Source organism: Oncorhynchus masou, unplaced genomic scaffold, assembly GCF_036934945.1.
Source record: "Oncorhynchus masou masou isolate Uvic2021 unplaced genomic scaffold, UVic_Omas_1.1 unplaced_scaffold_1121, whole genome shotgun sequence".
In the NCBI taxonomy this organism is placed as follows: domain Eukaryota; kingdom Metazoa; phylum Chordata; class Actinopteri; order Salmoniformes; family Salmonidae; genus Oncorhynchus; species Oncorhynchus masou.
In genome coordinates, this window is record NW_027000944.1 from 108,955 (window position 1) to 128,988 (window position 20,034).

Below are 20,034 nucleotides of genomic sequence, written 5' to 3' on the forward strand. Positions count from 1 at the left end.
TAATCCAACCCTCCTTCTAGAATTCTACTGAGTGTGTAGGCTTTTACTCCAACCCTGTTCTAAACCTGATTCAGTTCATCAAGGACCTGATGAACAGCTGATTAGATAAAGCAGGTGTTAGAGCAGAGTTGGAACCAAAACAAACCTGCAATCCCAGTGGATCCCCGGGGGGGGGGGTATGGGCAGCCTTGTACTAAAGCAATCACAGCTGTGCAGGACAGCTCTACACTAGTTTCATACCTGGGCAGGACAGCTCTACACTAGTTTCATACCTGGGCAGGACAGCTCTACACTAGTTTCATACCTGGGCAGGACAGCTCTACACTAGTTTCATACCTGGGCAGGACAGCTCTACACTAGTTTCATACCTGGGCAGGACAGCTCTACACTAGTTTCATACCTGGGCAGGACAGCTCTACACAGGACAGCTCTAGGGCAGGACAGCTCTACACTAGTTTCATACCTGGGCAGGACAGCTCTACTACACCTGGGCAGTTTCATACCTGGGCAGGACAGCTCTACACTAGTTTCCTACCTGGGCAGGACAGCTCTACACTAGTTTCATACCTGGGCAGGACAGCTCTACACTAGTTTCATACCTGGGCAGGACAGCTCTACACTAGTTTCATACCTGGGCAGGACAGCTCTACACTAGTTCATACCTGGGCAGGACAGCTCTACACTAGTTCATACCTGGGCAGGACAGCTCTACACTAGTTCATACCTGGGCAGGACAGCTCTACACTAGTTCATACCTGGGCAGGACAGCTCTACACTAGTTTCATACCTGGGCAGGACAGCTCTACACTAGTTCATACCTGGGCAGGACAGCTCTACACTAGTTCGGATGGGTATGGCCGGGCAGGACAGTTGTACACTAGTTCATACCTGAACGGACCGCCAAAACGCGCCTCCCAATCTCCTGGAAGGACGAGCAGTAGCCGGTGTCTCCAGCAAAGAAGAAGCGGTTGCAGGGCCCCAGCACAGACCAGCTCCCCCACAGCACCTGGTTATCGTCCGTGGGGGTGCGCTTGCACCAGTGCTGCGCCGGCGTACACACAAACGTGACCTCGTCGTGACCTGGCACACAGTTCTCCTCCCACCAGTCTAACTCTATCACATTCTCACACCCGCTCTTCTGCATCCAGTCCATGAGTCCCAACGGCACAAACCATCGGAGATCCCCACCGAACCGCTCGTTCAACTGGGTCACGGTGCCCGCGTCCAGATGGTCGTAGTGGGAGTGGCTGATGACAACCGCGTCGATCCGGGGGAGTTGATCAACCGTACAAGGGGGATCCCGGTACCTCTTGGGGCCCATGAACTGGAAGGGAGATGCCCTCTGGCTGAAGATGGGGTCAGTGAGGATGACCAGGCCGTCCATCTCTACCAGGACTGATGCGTGGCCCAGCCAGGTCACCCTGAGACCAGACCCCACGGCTCCGTCTGCTGCCTCAGGGACACGGAGGAACCAAGGCTCCACTACTGGGAGCTCTTTGTCTAAGACCTGAGTAGCAGAAGAGCACAGACTTTAATATGGTGTGTTGGTATGAATTGATTCAGATTCATTCACTAGCTGAGACAGAGGATGAGGAAGAAGAGGGTAATAAAGGCTTCATCACTGAAAGCTCTTCGTCTTTTCAACATGTCACTATTTCTTCAGTCATTTTCAAGTCACCAAACAAAATAACCAATTTTTAAAAAAACTCATTTTTCTTTTTCCCGTTAGAATATGACCCTGGTTGTAATGAGTTGTTTGGGGTTAAATTTAAATATTTGATTAAATTATATCTGCATAAATCAAAACACAGATGATTAAACACTTCAACAAGTCTTTCCTCTTTATCAGAAAGATGATCAGAAAGAGTCGAGTCGACGTCTCATTTTCCTTTTAAATAATTAGGCCTTTCCTTCCTGACCACTACATGTCTAGAAAACAGAGCCCGTGTCTGAGTCGTGAGGTGAGAGTGATTTACAGCCGTCTAAAAACACCCCGGGTTGTTACCAGAGCACAGTGCAGTGTTTCTGGAGCGGCAGGCATCCTCTGGAACAAACAGCGAACCTAACTGTGGACCTGAGGCGCAGCGTTACAAATAACAGTTGACAAACTCTGACGTGCTCAGTCAGAGATCTTTAATGACAGACCTCAGGAGTCAGGACAGACAGAACAAGTTCAGTCAGGACAGGAGGTAATTGTTGGGTGTGAACTGTGTACAGTAAAAAATTATTATTTATCCTGTGGAGTTGGAGTACAGGTTTAGGTATTTGTGTAATAAGATCATTATAATAAAGAGTGGACAGACTGGCATTGAGCCCCATCAGGTGTGGTTTGGTCGTCTCCGTCAGAGCTGGGTTTGTTTTGCAAAGTGTTTTGACAACAGCTGTGGGAGCTGGAAATGGCAGCTTTCAGAGAGACCTATTTGCAAAGTGATCCTTTGAGACCAGCTCCGTGAGGACCTATTAGATCCGTCAGAGAAATGGCAGCTATTAGATCCGTCAGAGAGACCTATTAGATCCGTCAGAGAGACCTATCAGATCCGTCAGAGAGACCTATCCGTCAGATCCGTCAGAGAGACCTATTAGATCCGTCAGAGAGACCTATTAGATCCGTCAGAGACCTATTAGATCCGTCAGAGAGACCTATTAGATCCGTCAGAGAGACCTATTAGATCCGTCAGGAGACCTATTAGATCCGTCAGAGAGACCTATCAGATCCGTCAGAGAGACCTATTAGATCCGTCAGAGAGACCTATTAGATCCGTCAGAGAGACCTATTAGATCCGTCAGAGAGACCTATTAGATCCGTCAGGGAGACCTATTAGATCCGTCAGAGAGACCTATTAGATCCGACAGAGAGACCTATTAGATCCGTCAGAGAGACCCATTAGATCCGTGAGAGACCCGACCGTAGAGAGACCTATTAGATCCGACAGAGAGACCCATTAGATCCGTCAGAGAGACCCATTAGATCCATTAGATCCGAGCAGGACAGAGAGACCCATTAGATCCCCATTTAGATCCGACCAGAGAGACCTATTAGATCCGCTCAGAGATCCATTAGGATCCGAGAGAGACCCTATTAGATCCGTCCAACGATCCGTCCAACGTCAGAATGTGTCTCACCTCTTTAGAGCTGGGTACATTGCTGTGATCCTTCTCCAGCAGGAAGAAGCGCAGCAGGGTGGACCAGGACGGGAACTTCCACGTGGACCAGGGGTTAGTGAAGCGGCCATGTTTGTCCCGGCTCGACCCAGTCACCTCCTCCTCCAACCGGTAGTCCAGACGGAAGCTCTTCCTGGAGGAGCGGGAGGAGCTGCTCTTCCTGGAGGAGTTGATCAATCAAACGCTTTTACTGACTATTGTGTCCAGATGGGAAATTTAGTGTACAAACACACACACACACACACACGATACAGTTAGAAACAGATGACTGATGACTGAAACAGACACAAAAAAACACTAAAATATGATGCTGCAACTTCAGGAGCTGGATGTCAATGAAGCGCACGTGAACCACAAAGACGTTCATGGTCTACCCCTACCGAGGCCCTGAGTCCTGCAGGGTGGAGGTGGGGGGGTCACGGGGCCGGACCACGGCTGGGGAACCCTCCTCCGTCCCTGGGGAACCTCCAGGAGAGACACCCCTCTCCTCCACCAACACCTGCTTCTCCTCCACCTCTCCTCCTGCTCCTCCGCTCTCCTCCATGGGGGGACAGTGTTGGGCTCCGGGTCTATAGGGAGGGTAATAACAGTACAGTTAGTGGCTGTTTCTGTGGTTTGTCCCTGGATGGCCGACAGAGTCTTGTGAAATCACAGATGTGAAAACATGCTTATTGTGACACAGTTCAACCCTGTGCAACAGTTCCAAAAGAACCTCCCTCAACAGCCAATCACCATCGCCGATGTCAGCAACATGACTTTCACAGTCACCATCGCCGATGTCAGCAGCATGACTTTCACGGTCACCTACAGTTTAACCTGGTCAGCAACATGACTTTCACAGTCACCTACAGTATAACCTGGTCAGCAACATGACTTCACGGTCACCTACAGTATAACCTGGTCAACATGGCTTTCACGGTCATCTACAGTATAACCTGGTCAACAACATGACTTTCACAGTCACCTATAATATAACCTGGTCAACGACATGACTTTCACAGTCACCTATAATATAACCTGGTCAACGACATGACTTTTTACTGGCTCCTACTTTGAATAAAAGACACCGTGTCCGTCAAGACGAGCTCACAGTGGACCGCACCTTTAACATACAACTGCCTGAGTCCATTGTTTCAGCTGTGTCTTATCTCTGGACGGGTGGAAAGGCTCCAGCTCAGTCAAATGAAGGGGAAGTTACTGCCAAACGCTAACTGACACATACGCAATACAAGTCTGGATAATCCAGGTGAAAGATATGACCCCTTATTGTATGTCACTAGTTAAATCCACTTCAATCCGTGTAGATGAAGGGGAGATAATTGTGACATTGTGTGTGTGTGCCATTCGGAGGGTGAATGGGCAAGACAAAATATTTAAGTTCTTTTGAACGGGGTATGGTAGTAGGGGGTGTTCCTAATGTCTGGTATAATCAGTGTATATGTGCCTCCTGCCAATCTCTCTGAGCTACTGTATGGGCCCTCCATGGGCCCTCCACTGCTACCAGGAACTATGAAGCCTACTCAATCAAATGACCAGGAACTATGGAAATACGATGTCATTTACAAAATTGCCTCCAACACTCTACTCAGCAAATTGGATGTAATCTATCACAGTGCCATCCGCTTTGTCACCAAAGCCCCATATACTACCCACCACTTTGACCCGTATGCTCTCGAAGGCTGGCCCTCGCTACATTTTCGACAAATCCACTGGCTCCAGGTCATCTATAAGTAATGGTAAAGCCCCACCTTATCTCAGCTCACTGGCCACCATAACAACTCCCACCCATAGCACACGCTCCAGCAGGTATATTTCACCGGCTATCCCCAAAGCCAACACCTCCTTTATGGGCCTTTCCTTCCAGTTCTATGCTGCCAATGACTGGAACGACTTTCAAAAATCACTGAAGCTGGAGACTCATTTCTCCTCACTAATTGCTTTAATCATCAGCTGTCAGAGCAGCTCACAGACCACTGTACCTGTACACAGCCCATCTGTACACAGCCCATCTGTAAACACCATCTGTAAACCCCATCTGTAAACAGCCCATCTGTAAACAGCCCATCTGAAAAGCCCATCTGTAAACAGCCCATCTGTAAACAGCCCATCTGTATCTCAGCCCATCTGTACACAGCCCATCTGTACAACAGCCCATCTGTAAACAGCCCATCTGTAAACAGCCCATCTGTACACAGCCCATCTGTAAACAGCCCATCTGTAAACAGCCCATCTGTAAACAGCCCATCTGTAAACAGCCCATCTGTAAACAGCCCACCTGTAAACAGCCCACCTGTAAACAGCCCACCTGTACACAGCCCACCTGTAAACAGCCCACCTGTAAACAGCCCATCTGTAAACAGCCCATCTGTAAACAGCCCATCTGTAAACAGCCCATCTGTAAACAGCCCATCTGTAAACAGCCCATCTGTAAACAGCCCATCTGTACACAGCCCATCTGTAAACAGCCCATCTGTAAACAGCCCATCTGTACACAGCCCATCTGTAAACAGCCCATCTGTAAACAGCCCATCTGTAAACAGCCCATCTGTAAACAGCCCATCTGTAAACAGCCCATCTGTAAACAGCCCACCTGTAAACAGCCCATCTGTAAACAGCCCATCTGTAAACAGCCCATCTGTAAACTGTAAACAGCCCATCTATAGTAAACAGCCCATCTGTAAACAGCCCATCTGTAAACAGCCCATCTATAGTAAACAGCCCATCTGTAAACAGCCCATCTGTAAACAGCCCATCTATAGTAAACAGCCCATCTGTAAACAGCCCATCTGTAAACAGCCCATCTGTAAACAGCCCATCTGTAAACAGCCCATCTGTAAACAGCCCATCTGTAAACAGCCCATCTGTACACAGCCCATCTGTAAACAGCCCATCTGTAAACAGCCCATCTGTACACAGCCCATCTGTAAACAGCCCATCTGTAAACAGCCAATCTGTAAACAGCCCATCTGTAAACAGCCCATCTGTAAACAGCCCATCTGTAAACAGCCCATCTGTAAACAGCCCACCTGTAAACAGCCCATCTGTAAACAGCCCACCCAACTACCTCATATTGTCATTGTTGTTGCTCTTTTGCACCCCAGTATCTCTTCTGGCACATCATCATCTGCACATCCGTCACTCCAGTGTTGATGCTAAATTGTAATTATTTCACCACTATGGTCTATTTATTGCCTTGCCTCCCTAAACGTCCTACATTTACACACGCTGTATACAGATTTTTCTATTGTGTTTTGACTGTACGTTTGTTTATCCAATGTGTAACGCTGTGTTGTTGGTTTTTGTCGCACTGCAATGCTTTATCTTGGCCAGGTCACAGTTGTAAATGAGAACTTGTTCTCAACTGGCCCACCTGGTTAAATAAAAAGGTAAAATAACCCCAACCCCATTCCTGTGTCAACCCTGTTCACAGTAGCTTCTGTTTTCAAGGTGTAAGTACAGACTGAAGAGGCTACTGTATAGCTGTCACCTAGGCCCTATAGTGACAAATGTAGAGTGGAACTGCTGTGTAATTGTCCACTAGTCCTATTTACGGCGTCCCCTTACAACGTAGACACTATACATTTCACGTCGCCTACTGTGGAGCTCTGTTGCACGTATTGGCCTATTGAATGGCTTCAATGGACCCATAATAAACCACCAGAGAAGTACAACAAATGTTTCTTTGTTGATCCGACCAAAGAACAAAACAAACGGATCACTAGAAAGAATTGCTGCCATATCGAGAAGATTTATCGCGATAATAAAAACAGATAGTCAATAGAAAGAACCTTAAACTAAAAAGAGAGAAGGAATGTGGTGAACTAAGCAGAACAACGGAGACAATCGATCATTCGCAGCCTACGTCACAGTCACAACAACGCAGTCAATAAAATACTACCTGAAAACGTATAGAATAAATCAAGGGCGACTTGTAAAATCCGTCAGTGGCGCGACATTTCTTCTGATATTGTTACGGCGAGATATCCGCAGAACTGTGTGGGGGAAAAGTGCCCTGCAAGCACCGCCAATGTTCCCACAACGCACTGATACCAGCCTACCAGGCAAGGCTTCTGACGTCGGTGAAAAACCCTACCATGTGACGAAATTAAAGCAGCCGAGCCTATTAAAATCCTCCTCTTTCCGATATGCAATAAACTACGTGCCGAAACTGCTCATTCATTTGCAATTGCAATGAAAATATGATTTTGGAAATGTAAAAAAAATAGCTTAAAACATTATTTTTCGGAATATATAAACTAGACCATTGGTCAATGGTGCACGTATTAATCCTAGAATAATGCTCTTACAGACTGGAGATCTTTACCCAAGTGAGCGAAGACACCAACTAGCAGCTGAAAGCTCCAAACATAAATATTTATTGACAAGGCCCAAGTTACAGTACAAAATGAATGTCACACGTCAGCACAACAGTGCACTGGGACGCGTTCAGTATGACGCAACGTTTTGGCACGTTCAGGTAGCCTATTTCTATGTAAAAACAAACATGCGCCTGACATGTAGAATAAGGAATCACATAACAGCTCTATTCCGGACATTTCTATCTGCAACGTTCGAGAACGTTTGGCAACCGAACATGGCCCTGTTTAGCCTATGGGGCGTGTTTACGTAATGAGCTACAAGTGGATACATTGTAGCAAGTAAAGCCACCCGAGGAGAAGTACCAAGGAGTTCGTCTTCTGTTGAATGAGTTGTGCACTTAAAATAATACACATTGAAACCCTATTTAAAAGTTGTTTTGTCCGCTGACAAATAATCACCTTGACAAAGTTCCCTTCGCTGTGTTCAGAACACTTGCGGCTCGGTGAATACACCTTGAAAGTGTCGCTTTCCAAACTCGTGGAGTGAAGATGCATTTGGAAGCAGCCATAGTCGGAATGCGTTGCTTCGTTGACTTGGTCGAGTTGGCCGAACCATAATTGCTTAGATTACGATTATAGAAACATCAAACTAGTAACGGTATTGTGTTTACAACAGGAACTCTTGAAAGTTGGTCACAGTTGGTTTAACAGTAGATTAGCAACTTCCTTACTTTCTTGCTCGGTCACGAATTTAAAGAAACAGCCATGTTGACAAAAAAATGTATTTAATAGTGCAATCATTATCACTTGGCATTAAAAACATATATTTATTTTTTTAAAGTTGCAAATATGTACATCGGTGCCCTTTTATCAGGCAAACGGCTATAACGCCAAGCTTTGATTTCTATGTCAAAAGTCCAAACTCTTTCATGTAATGAAGCCCATCTGATCAGTCAAACGCCCCCTCCTTCTCTTTCTCCCACCAGCACTCTGGATTCTCCATGCTTCAGGACAAAGAAGTGCTCCACATTCAACCCATTCTTCTCCATGGTCTCACTGGAGGCTCTAAGTAAAAACTGAGTGAGAGAGATACAAAGGGAAATATGAACAATATTAGCTCGGCGCTTTCCTTTTCCATTTGGGGTAAGGAAAAATGAGTTGAAAGAAAATGATAGAGAAAGAGGGAGAGCAGAAGAGTTGGAGAGGATGGAGATGGAGAGGGAGGAGATGGAGAGGGAGGAGTTGGCGGAGATGGAGATAGAGAGGGGGGAGAGGGAGGAGATGGAGGAGTTGGAGAGGGAGGAGATGGAGAGGTGGGAGATGGAGAGGGAGGAGTTGGCGGAGATGGAGATAGAGAGGGGGGAGAGGGAGAAGATGGAGAGGGAGTAGATGGGGGGAGATGGAGGAGTTGGAGAGGGAGGAGTTGGCGGAGATGGAGAGGGTGGAGATGGAGAGGGGGAGATGGAGAGGGGGAGATGGAGAGGGAGGAAATGGAGAGGTGGGAGATGGAGAGGGAGGGGGGGGAGATGGAGAGGGAGGAGATGGAGAGGGGGAGAAGGAGAGGGAAGAGATGGAGAGGGAAGAGATGGAGAAGGAGAGGGAAGAGATGGAGAGGGGGAGAAGGAGAGGGAGAGGGGGAGAAGGAGAGGGAAGAGATGGAGAGGGGGAGAAGGAGAGGGAAGAGATGGAGAGGGGGAGAAGGAGAGGGAGGAGATAGAGAGGGGGAGAAGGAGAGGAAAGAGGGGGAGAGGGAAGAGATGGAGAGGGGGAGAGGGAAGAGATGGATTTTGGAGGCCAACATGTATTGTGGATGTAGGCTTATATGATGGCTGAACATATAGAATGCTCACCTCATGAGCTGATGGGAAGGTCCCCCAGTGAAAAGCCAGGGAGTGTTTGGCCTTAACGTCCTTATGAATCTCCACAGCCTCCTCTGGGTCCACATGCAGTGACTTCATTACATCTCTAAAGAGAAAGAACAATATATGGATGGATTCATTTGGATCTGATGGTCTGGGATGGTCAACAGTGTCCATCCCTGGGCAGGACAGCTCTACACTAGTTTCATACCTGGGCAGGACAGCTCTACACTAGTTACATACCTGGGCAGGACAGCTCTACACTAGTTACATACCTGGGCAGGACAGCTCCACACTAGTTACATACCTGGGCAGGACAGCTCTCAACTTCTGGACAGCTCTCGACTCAATCAACGTCTCTGGTATGCAATCTGGTTTGCGCTCATGTTATGGATTTGTCACTGCAACCTTAAAGGTCCTAACTTCTGTCACCACCGCCCTTGACTATTTTTATTGACTTGGCCAAAGCTTTTGATACTGTAGACTACTCCATTCTTGTGGGTTGGCTAAGGAGTATTGGTGTGATGACTACCTCTGACGGTTTTAGAGCTTGAGGTAGTCACCTCATACAGGTTTTTGGGAGACTGGCTAGACGGTACACTGTCCTTCTCTCAGCACATATCCAAGCTGCGGGAGATCTGCATGGAGGAATGGGCCAAAATACCAGCAACAGTGTGTGAAAACCTTGTGAAGACTTACAGAAAACGTTTGACCTCTGTCATTGCCAACAAAGTGTATATAACAAAGTATTGAGATAAACTTTTGTTATTGACCAAATACTTATTTTCCACCATAATTTGCAAATAAATTCATAAAAAATCCTACTATGTGATTTTCTGGAATTTTTTTCTAAATTTGTCTGTCATAGTTGAAGTGTACCTATGATGAAAATTACAGGCCTCTCTCATCTTTTTAAGTGGGAGAACTTGCACAATTGGTGGCTGACTAAATACTTTTTTGCCCCATTGTACATCTATGCTTGTCTATAAAACATTCTAATGCAGATATCAGATATGTACAAACTGACTGTGAATCATCTCTTACTTTATCCTGGTCCAGTGAAGAGGTCTCTCCTTCACCTTATCCTGGTCCAGTGAAGAGGTCTCTCCTGCACCTTATCCTGGTCCAGTGAAGAGGTCTCTCCTGCACCTTATCCTGGTCCAGTGAAGAGGTCTCTCCTGCACCTTATCCTGGTCCGGTGAAGAGGTCTCTCCTGCACCTTATCCTGGTCCAGTGAAGAGGTCTCTCCTGCACCTTATCCTGGTCCAGTGAAGAGGTCTCTCCTTCACCTTATCCTGGTCCAGTGAAGAGGTCTCTCCTTCACCTTATCCTGGTCCAGTGAAGAGGTCTCTCCTGCACCTTATCCTGGTCCAGTGAAGAGGTCTCTCCTCCACCTTATCCTGGTCCAGTGAAGAGGTCTCTCCTTCACCTTATCCTGGTCCAGTGAAGAGGTCTCTCCTTCACCTTATCCTGGTCCAGTGAAGAGGTCTCTCCTTCACCTTATCCTGGTCCAGTGAAGAGGTCTCTCCTGCACCTTATCCTGGTCCAGTGAAGAGGTCTCTCCTGCACCTTATCCTGGTCCAGTGAAGAGGTCTCTCCTGCACCTTATCCTGGTCCAGTGAAGAGGTCTCTCCTGCACCTTATCCTGGTCCAGTGAAGAGGTCTCTGCTGCACCTTATCCTGGTCCAGTGAAGAGGTCTCTCCTGCACCTTATCCTGGTCCGGTGAAGAGGTCTCTCCTGCACCTTATCCTGGTCCAGTGAAGAGGTCTCTCCTGCACCTTATCCTGGTCCAGTAAAGAGGTCTCTCCTCCACCTTATCCTGGTCCAGTGAAGAGGTCTCTCCTGCACCTTATCCTGGTCCAGTGAAGAGGTCTCTCCTCCACCTTATCCTGGTCCAGTGAAGAGGTCTCTCCTGCACCTTATCCTGGTCCAGTGAAGAGGTCTCTCCTCCACCTTATCCTGGTCCAGTGAAGAGGTCTCTCCTGCACCTTATCCTGGTCCAGTGAAGAGGTCTCTCCTGCACCTTATCCTGGTCCAGTGAAGAGGTCTCTCCTGCACCTTATCCTGGTCCAGTGAAGAGGTCTCTCCTGCACCTTATCCTGGTCCAGTGAAGAGGTCTCTCCTTCACCTTATCCTGGTCCAGTGAAGAGGTCTCTCCTGCACCTTATCCTGGTCCAGTGAAGAGGTCTCTCCTTCACCTTATCCTGGTCCAGTGAAGAGGTCTCTCCTGCACCTTATCCTGGTCCAGTGAAGAGGTCTCTCCTGCACCTTATCCTGGTCCGGTGAAGAGGTCTCTCCTTCACCTTATCCTGGTCCAGTGAAGAGGTCTCTCCTGCACCTTATCCTGGTCCAGTGAAGAGGTCTCTCCTCCACCTTATCCTGGTCCAGTGAAGAGGTCTCTCCTCCACCTTATCCTGGTCCGGTGAAGAGGTCTCTCCTGCACCTTATCCTGGTCCAGTGAAGAGGTCTCTCCTGCACCTTATCCTGGTCCAGTGAAGAGGTCTCTCCTGCAGGGATTAGAGAGGCGTCCTGCACCTTCCTAAACAACGTCCCTCCACCTTATCCTGGTCCAGTGAAGACCACCTCTAAACAACGTCCTCCTTGTGTATCCTGGTCCAGTGTAAGACCACCTCTAAACAACGTCCTCCTTGCAAGACCACCTCTATCCTGGTCCAGTGAAGACCACTCTAAACAACGTCCTCCTTGCAGGGATTAAAGATGAGCGTAAGACCACCTCTAAACAACGTCCTCCTTGTGTACGGTAAGACCACCTCTAAACAACGTCCTCCTTGTGTACGGTAAGACCACCTCTAAACAACGTCCTCCTTGTGTACGGTAAGACCACCTCTAAACAACGTGCTCCTTGTGTACGGTAAGACCACCTCTAAACAACGTGCTCCTTGTGTACGGTAAGACCACCTCTACACAACGTCCTCCTTGTGTACGGTAAGACCACCTCTACACAACGTCCTCCTTGTGTACGGTAAGACCACCTCTAAACAACGTCCTCATTGTGTACGGTAAGACCACCTCTAAACAACGTCCTCCTTGTGTACGGTAAGACCACCTCTAAACAACGTCCTCCTTGTGTACGGTAAGACCACCTCTAAACAACGTCCTCCTTGTGTACGGTAAGACCACCTCTAAACAACGTCCTCCTTGTGTACGGTAAGACCACCTCTAAACAACGTCCTCCTTGTGTACGGTAAGACCACCTCTAAACAACGTCCTCCTTGTGTACAGTAAGACCACCTCTAAACAACATACTCCTTGTGTACGGTAAGACCACCTCTAAACAATGTCCTCCTTGTGTACGGTAAGACCACCTCTAAACAACGTCCTCCTTGTGTACGGTAAGACCACCTCTAAACAACGTCCTCCTTGTGTACGGTAAGACCACCTCTACACAACGTCCTCCTTGTGTACGGTAAGACCACCTCTAAACAACGTCCTCCTTGTGTACGGTAAGACCACCTCTAAACAACGTCCTCCTTGTGTACAGTAAGACCACCTCTACACAACGTCCTCCTTGTGTACGGTAAGACCACCTCTAAACAACGTCCTCCTTGTGTACGGTAAGACCACCTCTAAACAACGTCCTCCTTGTGGACGGTAAGACCACCTCTAAACAACGTACTCCTTGTGGACGGTAAGATCACCTCTACACAACGTCCTCCTTGTGTACGGTAAGACCACCTCTAAACAACGTCCTCCTTGTGTACGGTAAGACCACCTCTAAACAACGTCCTCCTTGTGTACGGTAAGACCACCTCTAAACAACGTCCTCCTTGTGTACGGTAAGACCACCTCTAAACAACGTCCTCCTTGTGTACGGTAAGACCACCTCTAAACAACGTCCTCCTTGTGTACGGTAAGACCACCTCTAAACAACGTCCTCCTTGTGTACAGTAAGACCACCTCTAAACAACATACTCCTTGTGTACGGTAAGACCACCTCTAAACAAAGTCCTCCTTGTGTACGGTAAGACCACCTCTAAACAACGTCCTCCTTGTGTACGGTAAGACCACCTCTAAACAACGTCCTCCTTGTGTACGGTAAGACCACCTCTAAACAACGTCCTCCTTGTGTACGGTAAGACCACCTCTAAACAACGTCCTCCTTGTGTACGGTAAGACCACCTCTACACAACGTCCTCCTTGTGTACGGTAAGACCACCTCTAAACAACGTCCTCCCTAAACAACGTCCTCCTTGTGTACGGTAAGACCACCTCTAAACAACGTCCTCCTTGTGTACGGTAAGACCACCTCTAAACAACGTCCTCCTTGTGTACGGTAAGACCACCTCTAAACAACGTCCTCCTTGTGTACGGTAAGACCACCTCTAAACAACGTCCTCCTTGTGTACGGTAAGACCACCTCTAAACAACGTCCTCCTTGTGTACGGTAAGACCACCTCTAAACAACGTCCTCCTTGTGTACGGTAAGACCACCTCTAAACAACGTCCTCCTTGTGTACGGTAAGACCACCTCTAAACAACGTCCTCCTTGTGGACGGTAAGACCACCTCTAAACAACGTACTCCTTGTGGACGGTAAGATCACCTCTACACAACGTCCTCCTTGTGTACGGTAAGACCACCTCTAAACAACGTGCTCCTTGTGTACGGTAAGACCACCTCTAAACAACGTCCTCCTTGTGTACGGTAAGACCACCTCTAAACAACGTCCTCCTTGTGTACGGTAAGACCACCTCTAAACAACGTCCTCCTTGTGTACGGTAAGACCACCTCTAAACAACGTCCTCCTTGTGTACGGTAAGACCACCTCTAAACAACGTCCTCCTTGTGTACGGTAAGACCACCTCTAAACAACGTCCTCATTGTGTACGGTAAGACCACCTCTAAACAACGTCCTCCTTGTGTACGGTAAGACCACCTCTAAACAACGTCCTCCTTGTGGACGGTAAGACCACCTCTAAACAACGTCCTCCTTGTGTACGGTAAGACCACCTCTACACAACGTCCTCCTTGTGTACGGTAAGACCACCTCTAAACAACGTCCTCCTTGTGTACGGTAAGACCACCTCTAAACAACGTCCTCCTTGTGTACGGTAAGACCACCTCTAAACAACGTCCTCCTTGTGTACGGTAAGACCACCTCTAAACAACGTCCTCCTTGTGTACGGTAAGACCACCTCTAAACAACGTCCTCCTTGTGTACGGTAAGACCACCTCTAAACAACGTCCTCCTTGTGTACGGTAAGACCACCTCTACACAACGTCCTCCTTGTGTACGGTAAGACCACCTCTACACAACGTCCTCCTTGTGTACGGTAAGACCACCTCTAAACAACGTCCTCCTTGTGTACGGTAAGACCACCTCTAAACAACGTCCTCCTTTTGTACGGTAAGACCACCTCTAAACAACGTCCTCCTTGTGTACGGTAAGACCACCTCTAAACAACGTCCTCCTTGTGTGTACGGTAAGACCACCTCTACACAACGTCCTCCTTGTGTACGGTAAGACCACCTCTAAACAACGTCCTCCTTGTAAACGGTAAGACCACCTCTACACAACGTCCTCCTTGTGTACGGTAAGACCACCTCTAAACAACTTCCTCCTTGTGTACGGTAAGACCACCTCTAAACAACGTCCTCCTTGTGTATGGTAAGACCACCTCTACACAACGTCCTCCTTGTGTACGGTAAGACCACCTCTACACAACGTCCTCCTTGTAAACGGTAAGACCATCTCTACACAACGTCCTCCTTGTGTATGGTAAGACCACCTCTAAACAACGTCCTCCTTGTGGACGGTAAGACCACCTCTAAACAACGTCCTCCTTGTGGACGGTAAGACCACCTCTAAACCACGTACTCCTTGTGGACGGTAAGACCACCTCTACACAACGTCCTCCTTGTGTACGGTAAGACCACCTCTAAACAACGTGCTCCTTGTGTACGGTAAGACCACCTCTAAACAACGTCCTCCTTGTGTACGGTAAGACCACCTCTACACAACGTCCTCCTTGTGTACGGTAAGACCACCTCTAAACAACGTCCTCCTTGTGGACGGTAAGACCACCTCTAAACAACGTCCTCCTTGTGTACGGTAAGACCACCTCTAAACAACGTGCTCCTTGTGTACGGTAAGACCACCTCTAAACAACGTCCTCCTTGTGTACGGTAAGACCACCTCTACACAACGTCCTCCTTGTGTACGGTAAGACCACCTCTAAACAACGTCCTCCTTGTGTACGGTAAGACCACCTCTAAACAACGTCCTCCTTGTGTACGGTAAGACCACCTCTACACAAAAGTCCTCCTTGTGTACGGTAAGACCACCTCTAAACAACGTCCTCCTTGTGTACGGTAAGATCACCTCTACACAACGTCCTCTTTGTGTACGGTAAGACCACCTCTACACAACGTCCTCCTTGTGTACGGTAAGACCACCTCTACAACGTCCTCCTTGTGTACGGTAAGACCACCTCTACACAACGTCCTCCTTGTGTACGGTAAGACCACCTCTACACAACGTTCTCCTTGTGTACGGTAAGACCACCTCTACACAAAAGTCCTCCTTGTGTACGGTAAGACCACCTCTAAACAACGTCCTCCTTGTGTACGGTAAGACCACCTCTACACAACGTCCTCCTTGTGTACGGTAAGACCACCTCTACACAACGTCCTCCTTGTGTACGGTAAGACCACCTCTACACAACGTCCTCCTTGTGTACGGTAAGACCACCTCTAAACAACGTCCTCCTTGTGTACGGTAAGACCACCTCTACACAACGTCCTCCTTGTGTACGGTAAGACCACCTCTAAACAACGTCCTCCTTGTGTACGGTAAGACCACCTCTAAACAACTTCCTCCTTGTGTACGGTAAGACCACCTCTAAACAACGTCCTCCTTGTGTACGGTAAGAACACCTCTACACAACGTCCTCCTTGTAAACGTAAGACCACCTCTACACAACGTCCTCCTTGTGTAAAGACCACCTCTAAACAACGTCCTCCTTGTGTACGGTAAGACCACCTCTAAACAACGTCCTCCTTGTGTACGGTAAGACCACCTCTACACAACGTCCCCCTTGTGGACGGTAAGACCACCTCTAAACAACGTCCTCCTTGTGGACGGTAAGACCACCTCTAAACAACGTCCTCCTTGTGTACCGTAAGACCACCTCTAAACAACGTCCTCCTTGTGTACGGTAAGACCACCTCTACACAACGTCCTCCTTGTGTACGGTAAGACCACCTCTACACAACGTACTCCTTGTGTACGGTAAGACCACCTCTACACAACGTCCTCCTTGTGTACGGTAAGACCACCTCTAAACAACGTCCTCCTTGTGTACGGTAAGACCACCTCTAAACAACGTCCTCCTTGTGTACGGTAAGACCACCTCTACACAACGTCCCCTTGTGTACGGTAAGACCACCTCTACACAACGTCCTCCTTGTGTACGGTAAGACCACTTCTAAACAACGTCCTCCTTGTGTACGGTAAGACCAGACCAGCCAGTCCAGTTCTCCCGAAAGCATTTTGTTTCACACAATTCTTCCTCGTTGCACTTTATTACTCAGAATTAAGTCTGTCCATATCAATGATTGCCACACTCTTATTGCCGTCACCAGGGAGACAGTTGCACTGCATTGTCGGAACTAGAAGCACAAGCATTTCGCTACACTCGCATTAACATCTGCTAACCATGTGTATGTGACAAATAACATTTGATTTGATTTGATTTGCACTGCATGTCCCTTCCATTACCACCAGGGGTCACTCTCCTTACTTCAGTACAGTGTGTGAGAGCTAAAAATAAAATACAAGATAAACCGAAGCAATACAATAAACTACCGATGATAATTATGACACAAATAGAAAAACAACCCAGAGACAACACTTAGTTCCATTTGTTTTATTTATTATTTTGCCATGCTACAAAACACAGGGGGTTGTTGGCAGTGATGGATGAACATTGATGTAGACATCTAAATACACACTTTTTCCTCTGGTCACAAAATACTAACATTCTGGTAAACACATTTTATAGAACAGAAAAATGCAAACATCAAAATCGCCTCCCCTCCCACCAATGTAAAGTCCATACAATATGAAGTCATTCTGTTTTTAAACAGAAGACCCAATGGGCTCTCTCTGGTTGAATCAACAAAATGACGTTCAACCAACGTGGAATAGATGTTGAACTGACGTCTGTGCCCAGTGAGTAATGAATTGTTTCATTCCCTGCGTCGTTCTTTATAGTGTCTGGTGTTCTGAGACCAAAACAGAGGAAATAAGGAATGTTTATGTCGTAAATGGAACCAACGGAACCCATTCTAGAACTCCGGAAATCATCATATTCTAGAATTGAAAAAAGGAGTTTGGCAAATAATAATTGTTTTCCACGAACAGTTCCTTTCTTTAATAAACAATATCTATTAAAGTACTTTTTGTACAATTCCTATAGTTTACGAACTCTTTTAATTAATAAAATGTAGGTGGAAAAAAACATAATGCAAGTTGGAACCCAATAATAATGATTTGTACAATATGATACAATGAGAGAACAGAAGAGGAATGTTGGAACCCAAACTCCTCCTATGAAACATGGCTGCCGGACAGCATGGTGTGGAAAACACTGTGCTTTTCTTTTCCTTGTTCACAGCGACGTTCAGAAGGAACATTCAGACTGAACTCAGACATTATACAACAACCACCAGGGGCCCCTGTACAAATGGACTATTGTTTGCAGGGTCGGGGGTCAATTCCCTTTCAGTTCTGTCCATCCAGGAAACAAAACTGAAATTTCAAATTTCGACTCTCTGAATTGACTGAATAGTCAAAATAAATTGGAACCCAAACCTGCTGGAAGGAACCTGGAACATGATGATGATGTCACACAGGAACACCAACGGTAGGATTTGGGTACTTTCAGTACAGCCAGCAGGAACAAACCCATTAGTACAGCTGCATTGTGGAACATCATCATTTGGCATTTATACATAACACACCATCTGTCTGTACACTAGTAGTGGCTAAAGTGACTGTGGTGTACCAAGACGTTGACCCCGAGACATGGTCGAAGACTCCAGGCTTGGGGTCAATTCCATTCCGTCAATTCAGAAAGCAAACCAAGTTCCAAATCCACATGTTCCTCGTTGAAAAGCATTGAAGAGAATTGGAATTTCAGTGTACTTCCTGAATGGACTGGGATTGAAATGGAATTGAGCCCAACCCTGGTAGGCCCACTAACATAACACACCATTGGAGTCCACAGCCATTAGGGCAACAGGAAGTCAGCTTCAAATAGCGACACGAGTGTTGACTTTAACACCATTTCAGTTTATGATCAGCACTGTAAAAGATTGGTACCGAGAGAGAGATTGGTGAGGAGGTCCGTCATTCAAAGGGACCTCGCTGTTTGGCACATCACCTGCAAGCTAAACTTACACAGGCACTTGGAATAACAGGTAGCCTGGGTAACAGTCTGTTTGTGCCGTCATGGCAACGCCCTGTCACTCATTGTTTGCCTTGACAATGACAGCAAAGGAGTAGACAAGAGCACAGACTGATCTGGGACCAGGCTAGAAGGGTGTTTCACTCCCTTCTTTAATTAGGTGTCAAATGACCTCAGGAATAAAATAGTGTTATATTGGTGTGTACCTGGTACCATCAGTCCCCTTTCAGTATAGCCTGGGTACCCGTCTGCTTGTGCCATCATGCCACTCCTTGTCATGACAGACTGGCACAAACAGGTCTGGGACCAGGTTACCTTCAGGACACAGTGTAACTCCTTGTCATGACAGACTGGCACAAACAGGTCTGGGACCAGGTTACCTTCAGGACACAGTGTAACTCCTTGTCATGACAGACTGGCACAAACAGGTCTGGGACCAGGTTACCTTCAGGACACAGTGTAACTCCTTGTCATGACAGACTGGCACAAACAGGTCTGGGACCAGGTTACCTTCAGACCACAGTGTAAGTCCTTGTCATGACAGACTGGCACAAACAGGTCTGGGACCAGGTTACCTTCAGGACACAGTGTAAGTCCTTGTCATGACAGACTGGCACAAACAGGTCTGGGACCAGGTTACCTTCAGGACACAGTGTAACTCCTTGTCATGACAGACTGGCACAAACAGGTCTGGGACCAGGTTACCTTCAGGACACAGTGTAACTCCTTGTGAAGTAATAAGACATTTTAAAATAAAAAAATTATTGCAACAAATGTGCAGCCCTTCTGTCTTCAGATGTTGTGGGGTTTAACAAAGGTATAACAAAGTCTGACAACAACAACAAGGGTCAGGTCAAGGTTCCACTGAAGAACACAACAGTGGTTCCGTCCCAAATGGAACACTATTCCCTATGTAGTGCACTCATTTTGACCAGAACTCTCTGAGCCCTGGGTCGTTATGCACTCATTTTGACCAGAACCCTCTGGGCCCTGGGTTCTCAGAGTAGAAGGGCTGATCTAGGATCAGATCCACCCCCCCGTCCCCCTGTCCAGGTCATCTGATTCCCTATTGTCTAAAAAGGTCAAACTGATCTTAGATTAGCACAACTACTCTCAGGCACTTTATGAATAGCCCTGGTCTAAAGTAGTGCACTATATAGGGAATAGGGTTCCATTTGAGATCCACTTTATGAATAGCCCTGGTCTAAAGTAGTGCACTATATAGGGAATAGGGTTCCATTTGAGACCCAGACAGTGCTTGGT

The 20,034-nt window shown here is 47.3% G+C and overlaps 1 protein-coding gene across 1 annotated transcript; it reads right to left on the reverse strand.

Moving 5' to 3' along the window:
- Positions 1 to 877: 877 nt before the first annotated feature.
- On the reverse strand, positions 878 to 8,200 carry LOC135529215 (N-acyl-phosphatidylethanolamine-hydrolyzing phospholipase D-like). Its single transcript, XM_064958068.1, has 4 exons — positions 7,941 to 8,200; positions 3,543 to 3,731; positions 3,124 to 3,322; positions 878 to 1,507 (listed from the first exon to the last, which is right to left on the reverse strand). Exons 1-4 carry the CDS (start codon positions 8,048 to 8,050, stop codon positions 878 to 880), a joined length of 1,128 nt encoding a protein of 375 aa, XP_064814140.1. The 5' UTR covers positions 8,051 to 8,200.
- Between the last annotated feature and the right edge of the window lie 11,834 nt (positions 8,201 to 20,034).

Coding starts and splice junctions, on each gene's coding strand:
- LOC135529215 (XM_064958068.1), bottom strand. CDS start 8,050: ATGGCTGCTTCCAAATGCATCTTCACTCCACGAGTTTGGAAAGCGACA. Junction 3,323..3,542: donor CTGCAGGACTCAGGGCCTCG/GTAGGGGTAGAC, acceptor CAACTCCTCCAG/GAAGAGCAGCTCCTCCCGCT. Junction 1,508..3,123: donor ATGTACCCAGCTCTAAAGAG/GTGAGACACATT, acceptor TCTGCTACTCAG/GTCTTAGACAAAGAGCTCCC.